The following is a 24,768-nucleotide window of genomic DNA, read 5'->3' as shown; positions in this document are numbered from 1 at the left end:
GGCAGTTTGAGCGCGAGGGGGCGAAGGGGAGGAAGCCGAGATGAAGAGGGGAGACACGAGGAGGCGACAAACACTCGCAGGTCTGCGACGATTGCACAAGCAGGGCCAACGAGAGCATACAGAAGTCCGGGCTTCCCTGTCAAGCCCAACCGAGGAGTTGAAGCGCGGACAAACCTCGAGGCAACTCTTTCCCTTTGACATCTCGCACTTCGCGACGCCCGCTCGTCGAGGAGGCGTTTCTTGCTGCTAGTCTGGCTTCTTGACTGCTCTTCTGACCCGCCGGCCGCGCACCACACTCCCGACGCGCCCCGTTCGCCCTGCGGCCCTCGCCCAACAACGCTGGCGCTCGCGCCCATCATCCGGCACGCAGCTCAGCGCTGCTTGCTCCTGCCAGTGTACAAGGCCAGCAGGACATCCTGGCCATTTGGTGCCGGCCTCCCCAATCCCTTAACGCAATGTCTGATGCTCACTCGCCTCCCACCAGCAGTGCAAGGACCGCCACCTCGTTCTGGGCTTCCACGCGTTCTGCCAGCTACGATGCGGTCCGACTCGGAGTCTGTGATCTCTGACTCGGAGCCGGAGTGCGCGATCAAGCGCATTGCGTCGAAGAAGGAGGACACAACGCGATCTGGCCGGCGAAGGACTTCGGACGAACGGCCTGGGTTGAGTACGGGTGAGGCGGAAGGGCGGGAAGTCGAGAAGGACCGCGTGGTTGTCCTCTCGTCTGCGTCAGAGGGCGAGGAGCCGGCAAGAAGGAAGGCAAAGTCGGGCTACTTGTCCTCGACGGCTGGGAAGAGGAGGAGGGTTCCGTCGCCGACGGCTGCGCCCGACCAGTGGACGGCAGCAGCAGCTCCCGTCTCGAGCACGAGTCGCGAAACCGGCTCTCGCTCGTCCCGCTCGACCAGCGCCGAACAACCCTTCGTCTCCGCACCCTTCGTATCCGCTCTCGACCTCCTCCGCTCCAGCACTCCTCAGCTTAGCGATTCCGACGACGACCTCAAGCCTCTCGACATCGAAGTCCGCCGCAACAGCTACAAGGAGAAGGCCAAGGCGAAAGCCACTGTCTCGAGCCGCCTACTCCCGACTGTCAAGAAAACGCGCTCGGCGTCCATCTCGTCCGTGGAGATACTCGATACCGCGCCTTCCAAGTCAAATGCTGCTCGCAAGTCGAAGACACTTGGTGCGGCCTCGACGGACGACGTTGCTCGCTCAATTCGCTCGTCCTCGACAAGCGACTCGCTTCCGCCGCCCGACACTTGGAAGGAGCGCTTCGGGTCCGGTTCGAAGTCGGTGACGGAGAGCGAGAGGTTGTCTGTCGAGCCGACTTCGCAGCCGCAGCGGAAGAAGCCTTGGGAGGAGCTCGAGGCGAAGCCGCCGAAGGCGAAGCGCAAGACGGCGGCGAGAAAGGCGGCGCAGCCTGCTGCGCCCAAGCAGGAGGCGGAGGAGGAAGTGGATGAGCTTGACAGCGATCCCGACGGTCTCGTCATCTCATCCTTCAAGCTCACCTCGGTGACCTCGTCTTTCACCTCGGCTCGACCGGTCGTCCGCCGCGTCACCGCCTCTTCCCTCTCGTTCCTCCCTCCACCCATGGAGCTCCCTCCCGACGATCGCCTCCGCGCCCTTACTGCCTGTGTGATCTGCAAGGCCGCCTGGCCCGCCTCGAAAGCGCTCGCATCCCGCCAGACGCACACTCGCACCTGCTCCACTGCGAACGACTACTCCGCCGAGACTGTTCGCTACCTCGTCGACAGCCAGATCCTCCGCCTCGCCGAAGAAGCGGACGGCAAGCGTCGAGCCGACGAGGAGGCGAAGACGCTGTTCGACATGGCTGTCGGGAAGGGCGAGGGCGCGAACGCGTTCAAGGAGGTCAAGGTCGTCGGAGTGGAAGGCTATGCCGGCGACGACCCGAAGGAGTGGTATCGGGCGATCAAGGAAACGCAGGACGAGTTTGATCAGGCGAGGAGGAAGGCTCAGGTGGCCAGGGTCGTCAAGCTCGCCAAGCAGGTCAAGAAGGAGCGTGCCGAGGTCGCCGCATCTAGCGTCGACGACGGCTGGAAGGTCGTCAACGAATCGGCCGGGGTCGAGAAGGAGGAGGAGGACGAAGTCGTGCCTCTACCGACGGGACGTCTCAAGCCCGATTCCTCGACCGCCCGAAACGCCGTCGCTTCCCGTGCAGACGCGATGCTCGCCTTCGACGCATCGGTCCCTCACTCCGTTCTCGATAGCGACACGTCCGGCGACGACCCGCCGCGCCCGACCCAGTCTTTCGAGCCATCCAGGCTGACCTCACGCTACGACATGCCGGCGAACCCCATCGACCCCCTCATGACGTTCGTCGAGCACTCGGATCGCACCACCATCAGCGGGACCCCGTCACGTCGGAGGTCTCGCTCGCCCTTTCGACCGCTGTCGTTGCCGGACCCGTTCAGCGACAGCGACGATGGAGAGGGTCACCACGGTCGGAGGCGGTCTGCTAGCGGCAAGCAGTCGTTGTGGAGCGTTGCTGCAGGGAGGAATGACGAGTTGCTCGGCAAGGTCGTGGTGAGTTCCGCCTTTGCCCTTCACTTTGAGCCAAAACATCGGCTGACTCGTCCTAGTGCTCTGTTTCGCCCATCTGCTCGCCTTCACGCCGTTCGCCTACCTCTCCCGCCCTCTCTCCCGCCTCATCCGCTCGCCTCTCGACCCTCACCCTCTCCTCCTTGTCACCTTCCCCTCTACGTCGCCCGGCTCTCGCCGCCCCTTCGCCGCCGTCGCACAGCTCAAGAAGCCTGCACAGCTCGCCGCCCTCGCCGGGAAGGAAGGGAACGGACGAGGCGGCGGAGGCGATGAGAACGCTTGGTTTGTCCAGCCCTAGCCTGGCGAAGAAGGGGAGGAGGAGGACGAGCGGGACGAGCGAGGACGAGCTGCTTGTGGGCGTGGTGAGTGATGTTGGAAGTGACGTGATGCTGGAAGGCGGTGCTGGAGACGGCGGACAGACTGCGGTGGTCTCGTCGAGCGAGGAGGAGCCGTTGGCGAAGGTCGTGGCTGCTACGCCTCGGCGCCGCAAGACGCCGGCTTCGCCTGCATCGAGCAACAAAGCACGGGCACGTCGCGTGGCTCCTCCTTCGTCGTCCGATGACGAAGCGTTCGAATCGACGACTCCGACGAAGCGACGTCGGCCTTCGCCCTCTATCGCAAAGACTGCTGCACCTCTCCCCGTCAAGACTGCGGCCACCGCCGACATGCCGGACTACGACAAGATGACCGTCGCCGCCTTGCAGCGTGAAGTCGCTAAGTTCGGCTTCCGCAAGGCGAAGGAGAAGGCGGTCCTCGTCCGGCAGATGCAGGAGATCTGGAAGGCGACGCATGCCGGCTCGGGCGAAGGTGCAGCGTCTGCGGTCGAGACGGACGCAGCCTCGCCGAAGAAATCGAAGGTCATCGGGAAGGGGAAGAAGGGTGTGTCTACCGCGTCGCCGCCTGCAAAGACGGCTACGAAAGGCAGGCGGAAGAAGCAAGTCGACCTCGATGGCGACGAGGCACACGACCCTGACGCAACCGACGAAGGAGGCATTTCGCTCGCCGAGAAGATCCGCCAGCTCATCATGGCGGACGAGCAGCTCTATCTCCGCATCCTTCGCTACGAGGTGTGTTCCGCTTGCTCACTCTTAGAGCCCGTCATCGGCTGATGTACTCGCCTCCAGCCCGTCCACCTCTCCGAGTTCATCCGTCTCGCTGCCGACAATGGTGTCAAGATTGCCAAGGCAGCCCTGATGCGGTGTCTCGACGAGCAGGTGTGTCTCCGCATATGGAGTGTTCAACGGTTGTCGCTAATCCGCTCATCATGGCAGAGCATCACGCACTACTCGCAAGACCCAACTGGAGGGTCCCGTCGTCGCTACAAATGATCGTTCCTTTCGCGCTCGCCGCCAATTGCCCTATCGCCAGCACTTCCTCTCGCGCCTACTCTATCTCAAACCCGTGTCCTTTAGCCTCTTTATCGCTCCTCCAGCTGCAGTCCTTTCGCATGTTGCCTGCCGCATCTCCACATTCCCTCTCTTGGCTCGACAACCTTGTAGCTTTTCCCGCACGTATGTGACATCTTGTCAGGCGTTCTCAATGTTCACAGCAACGAACGAGCCCAGCGACGTTGCTGTGTACTTCCGAGACGCCTCTCTCCTGCAAACCATCCACGCCTGCGCTCCTCATGGCTGACTGAGCGCTTCCGAGATCTCCTGTTCTGCTCACAATGTCGTCTGGCTCAGGCTCGCTGCCGTGGAGCGTGCCCCAAGCGAGTCCCGCGCCTCCCGATACCTCATCACAACCGAACGCACCGCCTCAATTCTCGTCAACCCTCAACGCCTTCAACCTTCGGCCACGTGCAGCAACGCCTAGCAACCTCTCGCTGCAGCTGGAGACGCGCGGGTTCGGCGCAGGGCCGGTCTCGAGCGGGAGCGGGGGGAGTGGGGTTGCTGCTTCATCGGGCTCTCCAGGCGCAGGCGGAGGAGGCTTTGCGGGAGCGCCCTTTGGAGCGCGTAGGATGTCTACGCTAGCAGCAGACGCGATGAACTGGGACGAGGACGGCGATGCGGACCTCGTCGCTCGGGACGAGGAGATGATGAGCATGTCGCCGGGCTTCGAGATGAGTCTTGCCCCGCCAGCTGTCAGCAGCGTTTCTCGCAGAACACGGAGCCGCAGCGGGAGCGGCAGCGCACCGATGCTACTCAACAACGCCGGATCCACCTCTCTTCCCCCTTCCGTCTTTCCCTTCCCCTCGGTACCGCCTTCGCCAGTCACCATTGCTCGAGCGCTTCAAGCGGGTCAGAAGACGCCACCGCCGTTCCTCCAACGGCGACTGTTCAAGGACGACACGGGCAGCGGGAGCAGCGTCAACCAGGACGAGGGAGCGTCGGCGAGCGGTCGAAGCAGTCGTAGCGGCAGCTCGAGCGATGTCGCCATGGGCGGGACTCGGCCAAGACCGATCCGGGCAGCGACCTTGTCGAGCGCTTTCGCGGCGGACGAAGACGAAGAGATTGAGGAGCTGAGCGCGGTGTTGAGTCGGAGCGCAAGTGCTGGACCCGAAGAACCATTCGACCGAGTCGTCCGCCGGCCAGTCAGCCGCAAACCAAACCTCTTGGTACGCCCGACTTCTGTTAGGCATCGCTCTCCGCTGACTCTGCGTTCGCAGCCAAAGCCAAAATCGCACCTCCGCATCCTCTCCGAACTCAAGACCGAAGCATCAGGCGACATGGCCGAGATCGCCAGCGAAGCAACGCTGCATCGACTATCGCGCGCAGGTGCCTCAGCTGTCCCCACGCTCCGCTCATCTTGTCCACCCGCTCTCGACGCCAAAGTCTCCTCCAATCTTCCTCCAGCTCAATCCGGGCCTCGTCCAACTTCGACAGCCCCTCGACCAACGCCCAATCGATTCCCCGAGCAAGTCGAGGACGACGATCCGATCTCCTCGCACAACGCGAGCTCGAGCAGCTCGAATGACGAGGCGGACGAGGCGGCAGAGGTGGGGAGTGACTGGGGAGGCATGAGCGTAGGAGGGTACGCGACGGAGGAAGATGAGGAGAGGCGCTCAAATGTCGTCTGGAACGGGATCAGGAGCGGTCCAGGCGGATCGGCTGTCACGGTCGCGACACCGAATGGGACGGGTCGCAGTCCGGGCAGTGGTGGTAGAGCGGGTATGGAGCTCGAGGTGTGTGTCGTTCCTTGTCCGGCTGGCGGGCCGGTGCTGACACTCGCTCCCGCAGAGTCCGTTCGCGACGCCTGGCACTCCGACAACATCCCTCGCCGCTCGTCCTGGCAAACGAAAGAGTGCGTCCGCGTCTCACATCCGCTCGTCGTGCGTTCCTCAATGTTGTGAATCGTCTCGCAGTGCACGAGGACCGCTTTGAGCCGTACGCGCATCAGGCCTTCAAGCGACGTGCCGTCTCTCCCGCCGCCTCGCTCACGCTCTCGCCCGGCTTCATCCAACAAGCCTCCTCGTCGGGGAGTGGCGGGTTCCCCAGCGGCACCACATCACGCCCTACGCCTCCTCCGCTCATGCCGTCGACCCTCTCAACCATGTCGAACTCGTCCACACAGCCCGTCACGATTCCCTCGCCAACCGGCTCAGCACCTCATCATTCTTTCTTCTCCTCCGTCTCTGGCGCACCAGCCGGCACACGATCTGCAGCAGCGAGTCCCTCGGCTGCGACCGCCAGCTCTCTCAGCAGCTCGACCGGCGGTGGACTCGGTCGCGGCTTCATGAGCTTCGCGCTCAGCGACCGTCACAAGCCCATCAGCGTCACTGAGGAAAGGGACCGGCGAAGCCAGGCTATGAAGGTCGAGCCAGGCGCGATGGGGCGGATGTCGCTCGGCGAAGAGGAGGAGGAGCTGTGACTTCGGTTTCTACGACTAGGCGCCGTATTGTTGTTTGTTTGTCGGACTCGTCAATCGCATCTTTCGCACGGCTCATGCAATGTTGTCCCAGTCTCGCCGTCGCTCACCTCGCCCGGCCCCACTTCGCGAGTTCATCTCTTTCAGCTCCTCCCATCTCGCTCGCACGCTTTCTGGGCTTGCTGGGTACAGCAACGGATGCCAGCAGACCACAATCACTCGGACGCCCACACTTTCCTCCCTCCACACGTCCCCGCCTACGCCTGCGGCACTTGCAGCCTCGAGGTTGCTCTCCAAGACGAGCTCGTCTCACGCTCGTTCCAGGGCACGAGTGGGCCCGCATACCTCTTCAGGACGGCCGTGAACGTCGATATCGGGACCAAGACGTCGAAACAGCTGCTCTCGGGCAAGCATGTCATCTCGCGTGCGTTGGTCTCCCTCCCACCCCTCGCGGACTCGCACGATGACTTGAGCTGACGCTGCCGCCCTCAATTTACAGCCATACACTGCAGCGGGTGCTCGACGGAGCTAGGGTGGAAGTATGTGAGTTTGGGCTGGCCCTGCGCCTTTCTTTCGTATGAGCGCTCGCGCTGACCCAGATACGTTCCGGACAGTTTGTCTCGCCAGACTCGTCGCAGAAGTACAAGGAGGGCAAGTGCATCCTCGAGAAGGTGAGCCCGGTCTTCCTCGCTCTCTTCCCTACCCCTCGCAGCTCGCGGTCCTGCTCTTGCTCCCGAAACTGACGGCGTTCTGCTACTTTCGCGTGACGAGTAGAGCAAGATATACAAGGTGCGGTGACTCCTCTGCTCGCTGAACCTGCTCGGCGCCGACGCTCGTTCCGCAGGACAACAAATGGTCGCTCGACGATTGAGCTCCCGACTACGCTCGATCCATGTACACGAACTGTTGTTGTGCCATTCCGTTCCCCTCCACGTGGATTCAGACGACTGGCTCCGACAAGCTCGCTTTGACACCCGCTTGCGAACTTCACACGTTACGCTCCCGCTTTGCCGAACCTCGTCTTCTCTCTTTCCCGCGACTGAATCAATCATCCTGCTCCTTCAACTAACAAGCTTATCAAAGCGCCGGTCGCGCATCGACGGGCCAGGCAGGTCGGGGATCGAGGCGGTCGACGCTTTACTCTAGTCTTGCAAGACGCTGGACCGCGACTCGACTGCTCCACCATGTTTTCCGGCTGCCGCCCCACCACCCTTGCCACCACTCAGAACGCTCTCGCGTTCCTCTCCCACCTCGCCTTCGACGTTCCGTACATCATCGCAACCCGACGACCGATCTCAGGCTTCAAAAGGGAGTGGGCCGCGGTGCTTGAGGCAGTGGTGCTGGAAGAGTTCAACACACGCAGGAGTTCGCCCTTCCAATGCATGCGGAAGTTGCGGCGTTCAAGGTCCACCTCGTCCGAAAGGTTCGTCGGCTGGCCATAGCGGTGTATCGCCTGTTAAAGCATAGCGGGTCAGATGCAGCCTCGATGCTCATGGCAGGTTCACGCACTCCGCGGTTCACTGCCGACATGAAGTTGGCTAGGGGGGTCGCTAGCAAGCTCCGATGCTGCAAGGTCGGGCTCAATCAGCTAAGCGGACGAAGGGGAGCCGCAAGCAGGTGCTGGACGTACTCGAACCATTCGCCAAAAATCGCTGTCATCCGGACCCATGTCGCCCGCAAGCCCCGTCCGGCGAAAGAAGACGGAGTCGAGGAAGGCGTCCACCCGTCGCCCAAAGTCCTTCGTGATCAGATGAGTCGGCGACCGGATGTCCCAGAGGTTCTGCAGTGCGTTTGCGATAACCGTGACTTTGTCTTCGGCGTTTCCCTCCTTGTCGTGATGTAGCCAGCGGTCGAAGACCGGCGCCTCGACGAAGGGCCGCAGCTCGTTGAGGACGCAGTGTACCCACCCTAGCAGAGCATGCGTGGCAGGAACGGTAGCACTCGACGTAGCCATTGCGTTCGGGAGCCCGTCGAGCAGAAAGCAGAAGGACGACGAGAGAGGAGGAAAAGCGAGCGCTCGCGACGGCTTGTCCGAGGATGGTCCGCGCGTGTCCCGCGGAACCCGCTAAACCATGCTCAACGTCTCACCTGCCTGCTCGTGTCAAGCAAGAGCCAGGCGAGCTCGAGGAGGCGGCGAGAGGACGCTCACAACGATGGCCTTCTCAAGCACGAGGAGCAGAAGCGTTTGCGCGCAGAGGTTCCAGAGTGTAGCTTTGGAAGCAAAGTGGGGACGATGCGAGTTGCGCTGTACAAGCAGTGTCTCGACGCCGGTCGTCCATTTGCGAGACAAAGAGCCACGGATGAGCAGTGTCTTGCGCAACCCATCCTCCGTCACTCATCGCCTTCTACCCCCAATCCCTTCTTTCTGCACCCTCAGAACGCCGCCGCATCCCTTTCCCACCTCGCCTTGGTCGTCCCGTGCATCCTCGCGACGCGGCGACCGATCTCGGGCTTGAGGAGCGAGTGCTGGCCCGGGAAACGAGGCAGGAGGTTTCCTGCGACAGTGTACTGCGAGCGTGTAGCAGTGAGCACAACGCGAGGACTTGAGGAGCATGCAAGAGGGATTGAGGCGTACGTCGGACAGCCGAGGGTCGGGGTACCAGTGTTGGTGCGCCGTGTCGAATGCGTAGATCCGCTGTACGCGCAGAAGGAGAGACCTCAGTCAGCACCCCACGATGCGAGAGTGGAAATCGTGTGCGGCTGGGTGGTGAGAGAGGAAGCGAAACCCGAACGCACATTGTGCACGACCATGTCCCAGAGCTGCTCTGCGGTGGGCTGCAAGCGCTGCGCGTCAGAAGCCTCGCACGGAGAGAAAGAAGCACGAGTAGTACACACGAGATGTGTCGTCCAGGTGATTGTCCCGTTCTGGACGAGCCTACCGCACTCTTCGAGGGTCGTCTTTAACGCCTCGAGGTGAATGGCGCCTGAATGTCCTGGCGCAAGATTCCTGAAATGCTGGTCAAGGTAGCTGACCATGCTACGACGCCATGCCTCGAGTCCGTTGAAGTACGGTGGGCCGCGAGAAGTCGGTTTGATGGGGACTTTTTGGAAGATGGGCCAGAACAGCGACCCTGTGGGTGGCATCGTGGACTGTCGAGGGGAAGAGCGGAGACGGAACCAGAAGTAAGAGCGAGGAGGAAGGAGAAAAGGAGAAGGCGGGAAAACCGAGGATCTGCCGTGGATTGTCCGTCGTCTCGTCGCAAGGTCCGCGGGAAGCAATGTTAGGTGAGACGTCCTCCTCGAGTTGAGACTCTCAGAAGACGAAGCTGCTCAAGAATACGCGGTGGCGAGGAAAATGTCGGTACGAGCGTTGAGCGAGGCGAGAGGCGGAAGAGTGAGATGAGCCTGCTCAAGTTTGAATCACGAGAGCGTCGGCGAGCGAGAGCGTCGAAGTGAGCGCAGAGAGGGTGGAAGCGAGGGGTCGAATTGTCTTGGACGAGCGCTGTACCGGGAAGGTCGAGAAGAGGCGAGACAGGAGGACGAGGGTTCGTGCCGTCTTGCGCGAAGATCGTCCGCCAAACTCTCCCTGCCTTCTACTCTCCCTCTACCTTGTCGTCCTTAGAAAGCCCTCGCATCCCTCTCCCATCTCCCCTTCGTCGTCCCATACATACCCGCAACCCGACGACCTATCTCGGGCTTGAGGAGCGAGTGTTGGCCGGTGATGTTCGCGAACAGGTTCCCAGGAACAGCGTACTGCGAGGGAATAATGTGGTAGATTCGTCACGAGCATCGCAGCAGCGAGTGAGCGCAATTAGACTCACCTCGGCTGCATGAGGAGACTCGGGGTACCAGGCTTTGCGGTTCGGGCTGTACACGTAGGCCCGCTGGGTGTGCGAAGACGGTATTAGCTCGGGAAGGGGCGCTGCTCGTGCAGGAGTGGCGGCGGGCGAGCGGGGGGCGAGGAGATGGAAGCGAACGGCCGACGAACGTTATTCTTGAGCACATCCCAGAGCTGCTCTTGAGTTGGCTGCGAGAAAAGGAGCGTCAGGTAGATAAGACGAAGGCAGACGGATCGCAGCCCGAGAAGCTGAGAACGCACAAGCTGGTGCGCCTCAGTAATCTCTCGATTCCTGACGAGGTTCCCGCACTCGCCGAGCGTCGTCCTGAGCAGTTCGAAGTGAAGCCCGCACTTGTACCCAATCTGCACGAGGTGTGCGCATTGCTCGAGTAGATACAGTTCCGTCATTCTCCTCCACTCTAGCAGATGGTCGAAGTAGGACGCTCCGTGTTTCTTGACGAGCAGAGGGACTTGGCTAAACGCCGCCACAATCTGTGAGTTGGACGCCATCCTGCTGACGACGGAGCGAGGACGAGTGGAGCAGAGAAGGAGGAAGGAAGGAGGAAGAGGTCGAGAAGCGTTCGCCAGCGCCCGCCAGCCAGGTCCACGGAACATCCGCCAGAGAGCGAACTGTGCGCTTCCCGGGTGCCGGCCCCCTCCGAGAGTCACGCTCGGGTGCCGCGATACGAGCCTGGAAGAGAGAGCGAAGCAGCATCGTCTCCCTCGCAGCAGCGTCCACCGCGCCCGATCGTCCCTGTGCAAGGTACGTTGCAGTCCCACGTCTACGCAATCCATCCGCCGCTCGAGCGCCGCCCGCCCGCTCGCGCCCGCACCCTCAAAACGCCGTCCAGTCGAAAGCAATGTCCCTCCCCCACGCTGAAGCCCCTCCTCGTGTGACCTGGAGGATGGAAGCACTTGATCCTCAGCGGGAAGAGAGCCACCCCCGATCGCCAAAACCCCCGCCCAAGCAAGCCCGAAGAGCGAGTCGAGCGAAGAAATCGACGACGAAGGGGGGTGGGTGGATCTGGCGCGAAGCAGCCCGGCGTGTAGCGCCCGCTCGCCAGGCCCGACACACTGGTGTGCGGTGGACCGGTGGACGAGCAAGCAACTCGACGCCCGCGGTTGGGTCTGCGTTAGTTGACAAAGGAGAAAGAGAGCTGTTGCGCTCGCCCGCGAGAGGTCGTCCCGCCTCGAGTCGTCGCAATGTCGCTGTTGGACGCGCTGGATGCCTGGATCCAGCTGGGTAGACTACCGTGGAATCCAGCCAAAATGCAGCCACAAACGAGCGAGAGAGGAGCGGGTTGAGCGGTTCCCCCTTGGCTGCGCTCGTCGCTCGCTTTCGCCAGCCGGCTGGCTTGTTTCCGCTGGTCCTCTTCGCCAAAAGGTGAGGCACGCTTGCTTTTTGTGCAGACTGCACACACGCTCTCCGACCACCCACGCCCAACTCGAACCGCCGCGCGAGCTTGCGCCGTCGCCAATCCGCCATCCATCCGACCACCTTTTCACCCCGCCTCGAACCGACACGCGTGGGCTGCCTATAGGATTCGTGAGCATGCTGGACGGATGGACAGGTGGAACGGAGGATCAAGGGAGCCTTGCGAGGCGGGAGCGAGGCGGATTGCTGTCGGGGCGACTTGCGCACGACCCACCACACACCGCAATCTCGCGCTCTCCTCGAACCTCGCTTGCTGACCCGCGCTTGCTTTCTCGCTCTCTCCCCAGCTCGGTCAGGATGTCTCACAGGAAGTACGAGCACCCCCGGTACGTTTGCGCTCGCCATTCTCGCCTGCCCTTGTCCCCCTCGAGCTGACCCCTCGCTTCCGGCTCACAGTTGCGGTTCCCTCGGGTTCTTGCCCCGCAAGCGGGCTGCCCGCCACCGCGGAAAGGCAAAGAGCTTCCCCAAGGTGCGTTCGACTGGTCTGCGTGACAAGGGGGCGGAATGCTGACCTCGATTTGGTTCACGCAGGACGACGCCAAGGCGCCGGTTCACCTCACCGCCTTCCTTGGTTACAAGGCTGGCATGACCCACGTCGTCCGTGACCTTGACCGCCCGGGATCGAGTGCGTTCGCCCGCTTCGCTCTCGCTGAGATCGGAGGAACTGACCCTTCGTTCGCTTCCGCAGAGATGCACAAGAAGGAGGTCGTCGAGGCCGTCACCGTCATCGAGACCCCTCCCATGGTCGTCGTCGGTGTCGTCGGCTACGTCGAGACTCCCCGCGGCCTCCGCTCGCTCACGACCGTCTGGGCCGAGCACCTCTCGGACGAGGTCAAGCGTCGCTTTTACAAGAACTGGTACAGGTCCAAGAAGAAGGCCTTTACCAAGTACGCCAAGAAGCACGCCGAGCAGGGTTCGGCTTCGTCGGTCGCCCGCGAGCTCGAGCGCATCACCAAGTACTGCACCGTCGTTCGCGTCCTCGCTCACACCCAGATCCGCAAGACCGGCCTCGCCCAGAAGAAGGCCCACTTGATGGAGATCCAGGTCGGTGCAGTTGTCTGCTCGAGTAGTGCACGCGCGCTGACACGCTCGTCTCCAGGTCAACGGCGGCTCGGTTGCGGACAAGGTCGAGTTCGCCAAGTCGCACTTTGAGAAGACGGTCGACGTCTCGTCCGTCTTTGAGCAGGACGAGAACATCGACGTCATCGGCGTCACGCAGGGACACGGATTCGAGGGTGTCACCCACCGTTGGGGCACCAAGAAGCTTCCTCGCAAGACCCACAAGGGTCTCCGCAAGGTCGCTTGTATCGGAGCGTGGCACCCGTCCAAGGTCATGTACTCGGTCGCCCGCGCCGGTCAGGACGGCTACCACCACCGTACCGAGCTCAACAAGAAGGTCTACCGCATCGGCAAGGCCGACGACGAGGGCTCGGCCTCGACCGAGTTCGACATCACCAAGAAGGCCATCACCCCTCTTGGCGGTTTCGTCCGCTACGGCGTCGTCAAGAACGACTGGGTCATGATCAAGGGCTCGTGCCCGGGCGTCGTCAAGCGTGTGCTCACGCTCCGCAAGTCGCTCGTCCCGCACACGTCGCGCGCCTCGCTCGAGAAGATCTCGCTCAAGCTCATCGACGTGAGTTGCGAGAATCCTCACCCAGACTTGTTGCAGACAGATACTGACGACTACCTCTCCCTCGCGCTCCTCCTTTCCCTCCGTCGTCTCCCTTTCGTCTCGCTACGCATTCAACAGACCTCGTACGTACACATGTCGCTGACTAGATGCGTCCAAGGAGCGCCTGCTGACGAAACTCGCACCCCTCTCTGCTGCGCCTCTTCGCCTTCGCCCGCGTCTCCGCACACCCGCCCGCCTGCTACTGCTAATTCTTCTCCTACAGCTCGAAATTCGGCCACGGTCCGTCTATATTGCCTCTATTGATTTCTGGCGAGCCTGTCGCTGACTTGTACCGCTTTTCCCGACCCGCGCAGGCCGCTTCCAGACCAAGGAGGAGAAGGACGCTTTCATCGGCCAGCTCAAGGTCAAGTCGGCCTAAGCGGGCGTCGTTCGAGGCGTCGGTGCGGCCGGAGGCGCGTTTGTGTTGTCGTTGCGGCCGTCGCAGGCGTCTGGGTTGCGTCGTCGGGAGAAATGGCAATCCTGGCTGTTTGCTCCAATCGGGCGCGTTCCCAGTGAGACTCCTTCGCTTCTCGGCGCACTGACTGTCTGTTTGGCGGATTGGGCGGCGCAAAGAAGCTCGGGGGCGTCGGCTGCGAGGAGGGAGTCGCCCGAAAGCCGCTTGCTCGCTCGTCTCTCGCTCCTTTTTCGCTGCAACTGCGCTTCAGACGCATCTTCCGACCTCGCAAGCCTCGTAACGTACCCAGAAAGCCCCACGAGGCGCGAGAGATGCCACTCTGCCCTTGTCCGAGGAAAGACGAACTTCGGCTTGCTCTCCCTCGCTTCGCCCGCACACTCTCTCGCTGGACTCGCTGCTCGACTGGCTTGGACTGCTTCACTCGGTCAGCGCGAACGATGCCACGACCACGGCGGCCAACGATCGTGCCGGAACCGCCAGTCCCGCGACGACCCGTCTCGCACGAGTGCATCGAAGGGTACAGCCGGCCCATCTCGTGGAGGAACCCGCTCGGCTTGCCAGCACCGCTGACATGGAAGCAGGTGCGTCTTGCGCTCGCTGCTCGAGCGTGCGGAGCCGTAATGACATCGCTTGCTCCTCCTCCCTCAACTTGATCTCATCGCTTTCGAGCGTGGTCAGGTCATGTACATCGTGGGGCCGCAGATGATTGGCGCGGCAGTGATTGACGGAGCGGCGAACTTTGGCGTGGCGTGCGTAGCGACTCTTCCGCACCCGACGGACTGCTGCTCACCTCGTCCGTCTTCCCTCGGTACAGGTGCGCAATGTACAGAACGATCAAGCCGGGCGTCTCGATCACCATGTGGGACATTCGGCATAACACAGTAGCGGGAGATTGCGCAGTGACAGTGTTCATCCAGGTCAGTCCGCCTTGGCGAGATCCTACTCCTTCTTTCTGCCACTTCGCAGCTAATAACTGACATGCTCGCCATCGTCCAACAGGGCATCCTCACCTTCGTCATCGCGTCAGGGATGGTGCACGTCGACATGCGGCACGGAGGAATCGCTGCGTTCCCGTATCCTTGGGTTCGTCCCGCTCCTTGCGCTGGTGACGTGGATCGGGCTGACACATCGCTCCTCTCAGCCCGACACACAATTCGCCGTCGTCGAAGGCGCCGATCCCGACGCCGCAAGCTCGCGGCGCTCTTACCTTTGGCGCACTTTCCACCAGCGGCACGGCCTTGGGCGAGGACTTCACTTCTTTTCCGGCAGCCACGTCAACGACATCTTCAACTTCAGCTTGACACCCCAGCAGTTCGCCGTCCGGCTGTTCTGGAGCGTATGGAAGGGTGAGTTGTGCTCGTTCTGCTTGGCGCACGGCTGAGCTGATTAGCTTCCCATCGCAGGCTCCGTCCTTTCGGCACTGTACTTCCTCGTCTTGTGGCCGATCACAATCGCCATCATCGCACGTACGTACCGCCCACTCTACTCCGCCTAGATGCATCTCGCTCACACCTCTCCTTTCCAGCGATATGGGGCGGACGCAATATGGCTCACACCTGGGCTCCCGAGGCAATCAAACTCGTTTTTGGTGCGTTGCTGACCTCCTCGCGCTGATGTTAGCGCAAGGCTTAACAAGCTCGTGCTGCACAGGCTTCCTCCTCGGCCTCTTGCAGAACCCGATCTGCGCCATGATCGCCCTCGGCTCTGAAGACTCCGTCCGCGACCACCGCCGAGAAGTGCACGACCGCAATATCCGCGAGATGGAGGAGGCGCCGCCAGCCTTGAACACCGAGATGGAGAGGGTTGTCAGGCCCAAGTCGGCCCATTTTCGCGAAGGCTGATGCCGCTTCATGCTCGCCAAACTATCCTTAATCGCTCGTTCGACGAGCAGACCCAACTACCCTTACAAGGTAGACGCGCTTGTTGTTGCCAACGAATAGACTTCCTGTTACTCCTCCTCTCCTGCTGTACGCGTGAGCTCCTGGACGCATGCTCGTGTTTTCACGGTGAGGAGAAGGGCACTGATGGCTACAGGAAGAGAGAAGGCGGCGGGATCAAGTCATGCAACAGAGGGTATGTACAGCGGGAAACGGAGGGCAAGGATGCGAGGGTAACGAGGACGGATTTGATGGAACGACGGAGATATGTACCGATGGGGGAAAAGACGGGTAATGCGATGTACTGGACTAAGCGCGAACGACGGTAGGTAGGAGATCGTGTGTGGGCGAAAGGATGCGGTAAGGCGTGAGATGCGAGAGGGTCGTAAGGTGCGGTGTGAGAGGGCGACGATCAGGCGACGACAACGCGCGACGGTCTCGTCTTCGGGTTGAAGTAGTCGCCATCGGGTGCGGCGCCGTCCCACCCGGGCGTCGTGGGAGGAGCGCTGTTCGCCCTCATGCGCTGCAAGGCGGCGTCGTCTACGAAGCCTGCTTGTGCGGCGGCTTCGGCGGTCGGAGGAATGCCCATGCCGAGGTAACTCGAGGCCTGAAGCGCCGCAACGTCGACATCAGCAGCGAGGACGTCGTTCGTCGCTTCAGGCGCGACAGACGCGACGACTCCCGAGCTGCGCGTCGACATGCCGTTCGAGCGGGTCGACGACTGCCTCACAGGCGACTGTTTCGGCGACGGTCCGGGCTTAAAGACGACAGGGATAGCCGGTCCTGCATTGGCGGGCGCGGCGTACGCTCCCTTGCTGGTCTGGAAGTTGGGGCCGGGAGGGGGCTCGCCGCGTTCGAGGAACGAGTAGCAGTCGTCCTCGGTGCCCATCGCGGGAGGTGCGGTGTAGTCGAGGTGGAGCGTGTGGCCGGCGAGCTGGTCGATCGTGGCGATGCCGCCGCCAGCAGCATCGCGGGCGATGTAGCCTTGCGCTGCGGGGCGAGAAAGCAAGTCAGCTTGTGACACCGGATGAGGGGAACTCGCCGCGACGCACCATGCTCGCAAGAACAGCCGTTGTGCGCCTGCATGAGCTGGCGAAGCGCGACCGCTTCGTTGCGAAGTGCGAGCGCGGTCTGCTGGAGGACGTGGTTGCGGTTGCAGAGCTCGGCGGCGACTGCGCGACAAAAGCGAAAGTCAGCCGAGACGATCCGCAGCGAGACGGAGGAAACGAGACGCACACTGCTCGAGCTGCCGCGTCTTCTCCTTCTTCTTCTGCCGGCTCTTGCACGCCGCAATCCGGTTGCGCTCGAGGAACTGCTTGCGCTTGACCGAGTCCTCGTCGTCGTCCTCCGCGGCCTCCTGTCCCTCCTTCTTCTCCGCCGCCGTCTTGGCCGCCGCAGCCGCGCTCTTCTTCCTCCCGCCCTTGCGCTTCGGCGCAGGCGCAGGCGTCCCGTCTTCAGACATCGCCACCGTCGTAGAGCCGGAAGCGACAGGCGCCTTGCCCTTCTTGCTCTGACCACGCGTGACAGGCGGACGAACGTCAAAGTCGTCGATTGTCTCGGACTTGACGGCAATGTCGAGCGGCTTGATCGGGAGGGGGTTGCTCTGGGAGTAGGCGGTGCCGGCGGCAATCATGGCGGAGCGCTGCTTCTCGAGCTGCGAGAGGAGAGAAGCGGTCGTGGGGGGACCGATGCCGATGTTTGAAGAACCGGCGACGTTGAGGCCCATCGAGACGGGGATGTCGGCGGGAGTCGAGAGGGGCGTCTTGTCTTCGCGGATGGAGGGGAGCATCGACTTGATTTCGGGCGGACTGAGGACGACAGACGAGGCGGGCGACTCGTCGCTGTCGCGGTCGTTGCTGGAGAAGATGCGGTCGCTCGACTCGATGCCGGACGAGGTGGTCGAGTCGATACGAGGACGCTTGCTCGGCTTGATGGCGAGGTCGGCGAAAGCGCCGGGCGCGAGTTGAGAAGGCTGGTGCATCGCGAAGAACGAGTTGGTTCCCCCGGGCGTCCCGATCGCAGGAGACGACATGGCGCGTTTCCGTCCGCCCATCAGCGTCGACGCCAGCGACGAACCGCCAAAGTCCATCTCTGCGTCGCCGTCCTTGGCTCCGCCGAGCATCCCGCTCGCGACCGAATGCCGCTTGCTTGACGGACCGCTGAGCGTGAGCTCGAACGGGTTCGGCTCGTCGTGCGACTCGGTGATTGAGGGTGTGAAGCCGCGCGAGTTGAGCGAGCTGAAGAGGGACGGGGTGAGGCCTGTTCCGAAGGACCAAGGATTGGGCGAGCCGGAACCGAGGTATTTGGACGGCGTATCGAGATTGAACCCGAAGGACGGCATGTCGCCTGCGACGAGTACAACGAGTCTGGTCAGTCAAGCCGGCGACAACAACGTGTTGGCAGTGGATCGAAGGGCGCCAACTCCACTCCCAGTCCGTCCGAAGCCGCAAATCGCCGTGCGCACAGCCCAAAGTTCCGCTTGCCGCTGCATTCGTCGTCTTTTCACGTTGCGCAGACCCTAGCCAGCTCGCCCGCGCCGCCCAGCGGCCCTTGGACGGAGGACCCCTCGCTACCTCGCCCACTCTCGCGCGTCGATTCCTCGCGCGATTCAGCCGAAGGGGTGCAGGACTTGAGCTCACCTGTCGAGTCAAACGTCGTCTGCATCCTGTGTGCGCTCTTGCAAGGCGGAGAGAGCTGTGCAGGGGCGAGAGGCGAGCCAAGCGAGTGAGGACTCGTGAGGTCGCGGGAGACGGGTTCTTCGAGGCGCGCGAGGTGGGGAGGGTGGGGCTCGGAAGGCGGGCTCGTCGAGAGGGTCTGAACGTGAGCAGGTGTGCAGCTGGTGCGAATGAACGAGGACCAGCAGGCGACGAGGATGTGAGGAGGAGGAGGAGGACGAGGACGAGCCAGTTGCCGAACTCGCTCTGCGCTCGCGGCTGCAGAGAGAACGAGATCGTATCGAGCTGCTGCGGATCCGCTCGCGTTCGCTGGCTCCTTTCCGCGCTAGACTGACCCGAGCCGGCACCGCATGACGTTGCTCTTCTGCTGCTCAGACAACGTTGAACGGCGGACCTGCAGCTCGTTCCTTATTGCTTGATGAAACTCGGATGCTCCTTCGCTTGCCACGAACACACGCTGCTGGATCGACCCGCCCGTGCGAATCAGGAGGAGAAGCGAGGTCGCCGTCGACGAGTCCCTGCCTCCTCCTCGAACAAAGCACTCCTTTGTTCTGCGAATCAGCCTGGGACCCTGTCGCAGATCCATGTCTCTTTCATCTGATCGCGGTAGTCGCCGGGCAGATCCCATCTCTCCTCTTCGCTTCTCTCGCTTGTTCCGCTTGGTCAAGCATCTTTCGCTTGCTCGTCTTCGTAGCTGGGCAGTGTATGGGTGCGCAGGGACTTTGGCGGAGGACGAGACCTGGACGACAGCATCACTCGCTTTCCGCTCCCCCCGTCACGCGAAAAGCGACCGCCTCGATGGCGAGGGTCTCCGGGGACGGCCAAGCGGCGGGGCAAGGCGCGGCTAAAACGCTTGATTTGCTGCTGGCTTACAAACAAAGCAGCAGTTTCTATTCCCTGCTTAGCCTTCGAGCATTGCGACCAGGACGGGTTCTTCGAGCAGGACTCTGCGACTCCTGCTAGCGCTCCTTGCGCGCCCATGGATCGGTTCACTGGCGTCCTTCCACTGCTGCTCGCTTTCAGCCGACCGAACAACCTCCAAGCCCTGGAGGCCGACGAGCAGCACCTCGCTCCTCACCGAGAGAGGGAGAACCAGCGGAGGCCGACTTTCTCTTTCTCCGTCCGTCCTCGTCCGATGAGCACTCGGCATCGGCTCGCTCGTCGTTTCCCGCTGACACGCGCGAGATGATCTGCAGTCGCTCGAGTGGAGGGATCGCTTGATGAATGAGGGAAGGGGGATGGATGTCGACCAGGAGGAAGCAGTTGCTGGTATTGGCTCAGCCGCTGGGTGTCCCTGCGATGCGCCTCAGGCTGTTCGTGTCGCTCTGCAGAGAACCAGCCTGTGCGAAGAGGATGAGCGACGAACGAGACGGCGGAACGAACCTCCTCAAGGCGACCTTCCCAATCCTCGCTACTCTTTGCTACGCTGTTCTGTGCGTTGCTTGCGAGCCGCGAGCCTGTCCAGACATTTCGAAGAGAGTGGGAGAAGCTGCAGAACGATGCGTTGATGCAGGACTGCCAAGCGACACGACAAACTACGGGTGATTTTGGTTGCTGAGCGCGACACGACAAGAGAGAGAAGGGGAGACAACGGAGAGACCTTGAGACCCAAGAGACTGCTTAGAACGGATGATTGGTACTGCTCGAGACTGGACTGAAGAGGCGGAGTGGTGGACGCGAATCTTGTCGCGGAGCGCTCAGTAACCCGCGCCGGCGGAGGCTGAGCCGTTCAAGTGTTGGATCGCGCCAAGCGGGGGAGAGTGGTAGATCGGTGCGGTCGGCTGGTGAGGCGAGCTTGAGACGATCGGCTGGCCGGGGGCTGAGGCAGCGGTCGAGCGTTCGTATGCTCGGGCGGCGAGGCGCATCCTGTCGCCTCGGATCATGGCGGCGAACTGTGCGGAACGAAGGCGCGTCAGGAAGGCCTGGCCGAGGAGATCGACGAAATGGAAGGAGCGAGGCGGGACTCACCTTCTTGCCAACAGGCCAGACGACCCCCATCCGGTCCATCGCGTCGCATGCAACATCCACAAATGCGAGCCTGCGCTCGAGGTAGTGCGGCGGGAAGGCGTCGTCGCCCGAGGGGAGGTCGTCGCGCGCGACTGAGGCGGGGACGTTTTCGGTCCGGTCCCGTGCGGCGACGAGGACGGACCAGTCCCCGATGGCGAGCTTGGATGGGAAGGCGGCGGCGAAGAGGGTGTCTGTGCGAGAGCGGGGCTCGTCAGTACGCAAGAAGACTAGTCGGAGGAAGCGCGCGACTCACAGGGCACGAACGAAGTGAACACGTTCGCCCTCGACCTATGCAGCGTAGTCCTCGAGTTCTCGTACGCCGCAAGCTGGGAGAGGATCTCGTGCAGCGAGTGGATGGCCTCCCAGCAGCGCTGCATCGCGTACTCGCTCGAGCCGACGTAGATCGGCGCCGAGGGGTCCCACGGCAGGCGGGAGAGACCGGATGCGGCGCGCAGGTGGAAGAGGTTGGTGAACATGCTGCGTCACGCACTCGACCCGTCAGCCACCTCACATCGACACGAAGCAAGAACGACTGCGGGCGCACCAATTGACAAACATGAGGATCATCAGCACCGGTCCATCAACGCCCTTCTGCATCTGCGCCTTCTTCGCCGCGATGGCCGAAAACTTGTTCCGGATGTAGTCGAGGACTTGGTCCATCTCGAGGCACTCGGCGGCCGATTCGAGCGGGTCGAGGTTCACGTGCTTGTTCCAGGGTCCGCCGGCGGGTGGGCCTGCGCGTACAGGCGGGGGCGGGGGAGCGTGAGCGAGTCGTCGAGGAGCGAGAGAAGAGAAGCGAGACGTGAGACGAACCCGAATCGCGATACGTCTCTGCCTGGATACGCCCGCCGAGCCAAACGACCCTGCACAACCACGCGAACGTCCCAACCTTGGGCACATGCGGACTGGCTCGTTCACCCGCGCTCGCCTCGACTCCTTCGGTCGCGACTTCGCTCTTGACCCCACCTGCGCCGTTCATCATCATCGACTCGCGCTTCTCCGCCTCCTCCTCCTCCCGAATCCCTTTCCATCCTTTCTCCGCACTCGTTCCGAGATCGTCCGCCGGCCAAAAAAGCGGGTTATCCCTCCCATCCGCGTCACACAACCCACTCTCGAACAGCTCGTCCGCGCAAGGGAGGAGGATCCGGACGTCCGATTCGGCGATCGCAGAGGGCCACCCGACGGTCGCGGATTCGAATCGGTCGAGGATGTAGACTGTGCACATTGTGCGACGGCATTCTTCGAGTAGGACTGGGTCGCGTGGGAGTGGGTGGAGGGCTGGGGGTCGGAGGCGCTTCGACGACATCGAGCCGGTACGGAGGGCGACGCGGTCTTCGTCCATCCTGTGCAGTCCGAGCATCGCAGCGATCCGTACCGCCTGACCCATCGAGAGGAACGCGCGCTGGTGATCGCTCTGACCCATCTCGACCAGACTCAACAAACACAAAGCCTGGACCATCTCGACCGTCAACGTCGCGACCCTGTTCCCACTGTGCGGATTCACACCCGCGCTGATGGCCACGTCGACTTTTTCCCGCGCGAGGGCGTACCAGATCGGGCCTTGGGCGCGGATCAGGGGAGAGTCGTGGTAGGCTGCTGCGACGGCTAGGACGGAGAAGATGAGTGATTGAGAGGGGGGAGACGCGAGCGACGAGGGGTGGTGCAGCGTGTAGAGGAATCGGCGGCGGTGGAGGAACGGCAAGTGTTGGTGCAGAGTCGAGAAGTACAGGTCCGAGAGGTCGAGCATCACTTCGAGCGAGGGGAGCTCGGTACCCCAACTCGGCGCGAGCGTGCCCCCGTTCAATGCCGGGCTCACAGGCGACTCGGGGGAAAACTGCGCTCCCGCTCCTCCTCCCGCGCCCGTCCCACCACCGGCACTGGTCGGACCAGCCGACAAAGGCGGATTGATCAAGTCGCTCAGATTCGGCGGTGTCGGATTGATCGGGAACGGGAAACTCTGCAAGTGCGCGGCGGGAGCTGTGAGAGAGGGAGAGGTATTGGCAGCGGGCGTGGCGAGTCCGATTCCCGCGGAGGAAGAGGGGAGTGGGTGCAGGTGAGGAGGAGGGAGGGGGAACGCTTCCGAATCGCGTTGCGCCGAGGTTGATGAGGGATCGTGGAATCCGCCGTACGGGTCGCTCGAACCGCCGTTGTAAGCCGCGTAGTGCTGCGGCTGCAGCGACGCATGCGGGTCTTCGCGTCCGGGGAGCGGGAGGGCGTGCGTAGCGGGCGAGGTGGACGAGCCCGGTGGAGGAGGAGGAGGAGGGAAGAGGCCGTTCGTAGCGCCGTTCCCGTTCCCGTTCGCGGTGGGGTAGGCAGACGTCGAGGCGGGCCCGCCGCGCCGGTAGTAGTCCAGTTCCGCTTCGAGCGAACCTGCGCCAACATACATATTCGTCAGTCGCGGTCGGGGAAGGGAGTGGATAGGGGAGGCTGGACGCACGAATCCGTTCCTCCAACTCGCGGTGCTTCTCCGCGATCCGTTCCTGCGTCGGGTCTGCTCACCATCGCTCGTCAGCTCGCGAGAAAGTGAAGCAAGGGAAGACCGCGCGGAAACGCACCGCCGTACTGGCACTCGTGATTCAACCTCAAACAAGTCCCGCACTTGGGTCGGACTCCATCGCACCTCTTCACTCGCCAATACACACCCAGCGCATCAGCCTACGCGTTCGAGGGAGGGAGGGCAGAGGGAATGGGGACACACCAACTTTCGTTTGCGACACAACGTACAAGCGCTCCCGCGTTTCAAAGGCGGGGCAGCAGTCTTTCCGCGTTTCGCAGCTGTACCCGCTCCTCCTCCTCCGCCAGCGGAAGACGAACCGACTGATTCTTCGCGCCCTCCCGCGTCAAAGGAGGCGTTCTCGGGGGCGAGCGAGTCGGAAGCAGGTCTCTTCCTTCCCCCTCCTCCTCCCACTCCCCCTTGTCCTGGTAGCGAAAGAGACGGAGGAGGAGGAGACCGACTCCCTTCGTCTCCGTAACTCGCGTTCCCGCTCGTGTGAGACTGTGCCGGACTCGGACGATGAGCGGGGATCGAGGAGGGATGCGAGGGGTGGAGTGGGTGGGCGTAGGGGTTGTAGGGGTCCATGCTCTGTGTGTCGTTGCGGTGGCGAGGAGGGGAGAGGAGGTGGGGGACGGTTGAGGAGGCGAGGCGAGATGAGCGAGGCGGGGAGAGCGGGGGGCGTTCGAGGTGGGTGAGCGAGTTGAGCGAGTGAGGGTGAGTCCGCCTTCAAGTGAGCTGAGCCACACCACACACAGTGCCAGCAGCGAACACTCTCCTCAGCACACAGAGTGGCAGAGAGAGAGAGAGCGAGTTGGTCCTGCTCCCCGCTGCCGTGCGAATGGGTCGAGGCCCGCTTCCTCTCAACTCTCGCTCACTCGCTCACTGGGCAACAGACAACCGACCAACGGGACTGCTTGCTGTCCTCACTCACCCACACCCAACCACCCTGCCTCGCACCCACCCCGCCCGCTCGACCCCCCGCTCCCCTTCACATCGTACATCCCTCGTCGACCCGCCCACCCGCACTCTCACCCTCCTCTCTCGCGCACACCGACTAGGGACAAGCAGGCATGTCGGGAAAGAACGCTGGGAAACCGTCCATGAGGTGCGTCGCCGCTCTCTGCACTCTGGGCGAGGAGGCGGAGGGGGTGCTATTGTCCCCCGTCGTCTCCCTGTTCCGCGCCTATCCTCTCGCTTAGGTCTCTAAAGGAATCGGCAGACGTTCAACTGACTTTGTGTATGGGTCAACGTGCGCGTAGCGAGCTCAAGCTCCGACGACTGACAGAGCACAACCAGCGCCTGCGCGAAGACCTCGAGCGCCAACGGGTCCGAGTCTCGGAAGCCAGTGCCTCGTGCGTCCCACCCTCCCTTCCCTCCAACCCCTCTCAAGCTCGTACTGAGTCAGAGGGAGCGAGGACAGATTGATAAGGTACTGCAAGACGACGAGGGATTATCTCGTCCCGAGCGTGTGGGGACCGGTGCAGAAGGGTGAGGATCCGTATGCGCCTCAGGCTAGTGGTGGGGTAAGTTTGAAGTCCTTAACTTTTGCGCGAGCGGGCGGGCGAGCGAGCGATGGGGGAGGGAAGCCTTGAGGGAGACGGGTACTGACGCCTTGAGTTGGGGGATGTGCGCGCAGTGCTGCACGGTTCAATAGTCCCGCCACTACACACGACTCGACTCGCCAGCTTTCGTCGACACGGCTTCTCGCCTTCATTCGCGCCCGATCTCTCGCCAACGCCCTTTCATACCCCCATTTTCGATCTCGGCTTCTTCCCGCACTTTCCTCGCCCTTCGCCTTCTCTGCGCCTTGTTGTCGGTCTCGATGAGGCGATGCAGCGGTCAGAAGGCGGTGGAAAGGCAGAAGAAGCGCTATATACCCCCTCGACTTCACTCCACCTCCTACCCCTTTTCTCCTTCGCTCGCTTTCGGCTTCTCGCGCTAGTCGGTCGCATGTCCCGGCGCCAGTAGTGGCGACACGTATACCCATCCCAACTCGGCCTTTCGCGTACAGCCACGTGTCCCCTACTCCCCTTCTCCCTCCCTCGCCTGCCA

The 24,768-nt window shown here is 62.5% G+C and overlaps 11 protein-coding genes across 11 annotated transcripts; 6 read left to right on the top strand and 5 right to left on the bottom strand.

The window, feature by feature from the left end:
• Positions 1-462: 462 nt before the first annotated feature.
• On the top strand, positions 463-3,884 carry RHTO_07960 (structure-specific endonuclease subunit Slx4; the record flags this gene model as incomplete). Its single annotated transcript, XM_016421614.1, has 4 exons — positions 463-2,541; positions 2,598-3,623; positions 3,681-3,770; positions 3,828-3,884. The coding sequence occupies 4 exons, from the start codon at positions 463-465 to the stop codon at positions 3,882-3,884; spliced, it is 3,252 nt and encodes a 1,083-aa protein (XP_016273726.1).
• A 341-nt stretch (positions 3,885-4,225) lies between these two features.
• Positions 4,226-6,366, top strand: RHTO_07959 (uncharacterized protein; the record flags this gene model as incomplete). Its single annotated transcript, XM_016421613.1, has 4 exons — positions 4,226-5,113; positions 5,165-5,680; positions 5,736-5,799; positions 5,861-6,366. 4 exons carry the CDS (start codon positions 4,226-4,228, stop codon positions 6,364-6,366), a joined length of 1,974 nt encoding a protein of 657 aa, XP_016273725.1.
• A 195-nt stretch (positions 6,367-6,561) lies between these two features.
• RHTO_07958 (Yippee-like protein) lies at positions 6,562-7,234 on the top strand (the record flags this gene model as incomplete). Its single annotated transcript, XM_016421612.1, has 5 exons — positions 6,562-6,787; positions 6,863-6,906; positions 6,963-7,034; positions 7,138-7,152; positions 7,208-7,234. 5 exons carry the CDS (start codon positions 6,562-6,564, stop codon positions 7,232-7,234), a joined length of 384 nt encoding a protein of 127 aa, XP_016273724.1.
• A 351-nt stretch (positions 7,235-7,585) lies between these two features.
• Positions 7,586-8,317, bottom strand: RHTO_07957 (uncharacterized protein; the record flags this gene model as incomplete). The annotated part of the gene is made up of 3 exons (XM_016421611.1): positions 7,586-7,816; positions 7,873-7,929; positions 7,994-8,317. The coding sequence occupies 3 exons, from the start codon at positions 8,315-8,317 to the stop codon at positions 7,586-7,588; spliced, it is 612 nt and encodes a 203-aa protein (XP_016273723.1).
• Positions 8,318-8,736: 419 nt separating this feature from the next.
• On the bottom strand, positions 8,737-9,447 carry RHTO_07956 (uncharacterized protein; the record flags this gene model as incomplete). The annotated part of the gene is made up of 4 exons (XM_016421610.1): positions 8,737-8,871; positions 8,939-8,998; positions 9,100-9,147; positions 9,199-9,447. 4 exons carry the CDS (start codon positions 9,445-9,447, stop codon positions 8,737-8,739), a joined length of 492 nt encoding a protein of 163 aa, XP_016273722.1.
• A 474-nt stretch (positions 9,448-9,921) lies between these two features.
• RHTO_07955 (uncharacterized protein) lies at positions 9,922-10,651 on the bottom strand (the record flags this gene model as incomplete). Its single annotated transcript, XM_016421609.1, has 4 exons — positions 9,922-10,056; positions 10,125-10,187; positions 10,292-10,330; positions 10,403-10,651. The coding sequence occupies 4 exons, from the start codon at positions 10,649-10,651 to the stop codon at positions 9,922-9,924; spliced, it is 486 nt and encodes a 161-aa protein (XP_016273721.1).
• Positions 10,652-11,873: 1,222 nt separating this feature from the next.
• On the top strand, positions 11,874-13,627 carry RHTO_07954 (60S ribosomal protein l3; the record flags this gene model as incomplete). The annotated part of the gene is made up of 8 exons (XM_016421608.1): positions 11,874-11,902; positions 11,973-12,045; positions 12,108-12,201; positions 12,265-12,620; positions 12,676-13,209; positions 13,327-13,331; positions 13,472-13,488; positions 13,563-13,627. The coding sequence occupies 8 exons, from the start codon at positions 11,874-11,876 to the stop codon at positions 13,625-13,627; spliced, it is 1,173 nt and encodes a 390-aa protein (XP_016273720.1).
• A 473-nt stretch (positions 13,628-14,100) lies between these two features.
• On the top strand, positions 14,101-15,504 carry RHTO_07953 (uncharacterized protein; the record flags this gene model as incomplete). The annotated part of the gene is made up of 8 exons (XM_016421607.1): positions 14,101-14,244; positions 14,366-14,412; positions 14,493-14,580; positions 14,630-14,746; positions 14,805-15,009; positions 15,067-15,129; positions 15,189-15,251; positions 15,314-15,504. 8 exons carry the CDS (start codon positions 14,101-14,103, stop codon positions 15,502-15,504), a joined length of 918 nt encoding a protein of 305 aa, XP_016273719.1.
• A 448-nt stretch (positions 15,505-15,952) lies between these two features.
• On the bottom strand, positions 15,953-17,881 carry RHTO_07952 (bZIP transcription factor; the record flags this gene model as incomplete). Its single annotated transcript, XM_016421606.1, has 3 exons — positions 15,953-16,530; positions 16,593-16,712; positions 16,777-17,881. The coding sequence occupies 3 exons, from the start codon at positions 17,879-17,881 to the stop codon at positions 15,953-15,955; spliced, it is 1,803 nt and encodes a 600-aa protein (XP_016273718.1).
• Positions 17,882-19,912: 2,031 nt separating this feature from the next.
• On the bottom strand, positions 19,913-23,301 carry RHTO_07951 (binuclear zinc transcription factor; the record flags this gene model as incomplete). Its single annotated transcript, XM_016421605.1, has 8 exons — positions 19,913-20,107; positions 20,184-20,413; positions 20,476-20,699; positions 20,779-20,956; positions 21,036-22,592; positions 22,660-22,713; positions 22,778-22,844; positions 22,921-23,301. The coding sequence occupies 8 exons, from the start codon at positions 23,299-23,301 to the stop codon at positions 19,913-19,915; spliced, it is 2,886 nt and encodes a 961-aa protein (XP_016273717.1).
• A 485-nt stretch (positions 23,302-23,786) lies between these two features.
• Positions 23,787-24,370, top strand: RHTO_07950 (guanine nucleotide-binding protein gamma subunit; the record flags this gene model as incomplete). Its single annotated transcript, XM_016421604.1, has 4 exons — positions 23,787-23,821; positions 23,976-24,068; positions 24,137-24,239; positions 24,353-24,370. 4 exons carry the CDS (start codon positions 23,787-23,789, stop codon positions 24,368-24,370), a joined length of 249 nt encoding a protein of 82 aa, XP_016273716.1.
• Between the last annotated feature and the right edge of the window lie 398 nt (positions 24,371-24,768).

This window comes from Rhodotorula toruloides (genome assembly GCF_000320785.1).
Source record: "Rhodotorula toruloides NP11 unplaced genomic scaffold Scaffold9, whole genome shotgun sequence".
Taxonomy (NCBI): domain Eukaryota; kingdom Fungi; phylum Basidiomycota; class Microbotryomycetes; order Sporidiobolales; family Sporidiobolaceae; genus Rhodotorula; species Rhodotorula toruloides.
Note: the sequence above shows the minus strand (reverse complement) of the source record. Positions and strands in the feature narration are given on the sequence as shown.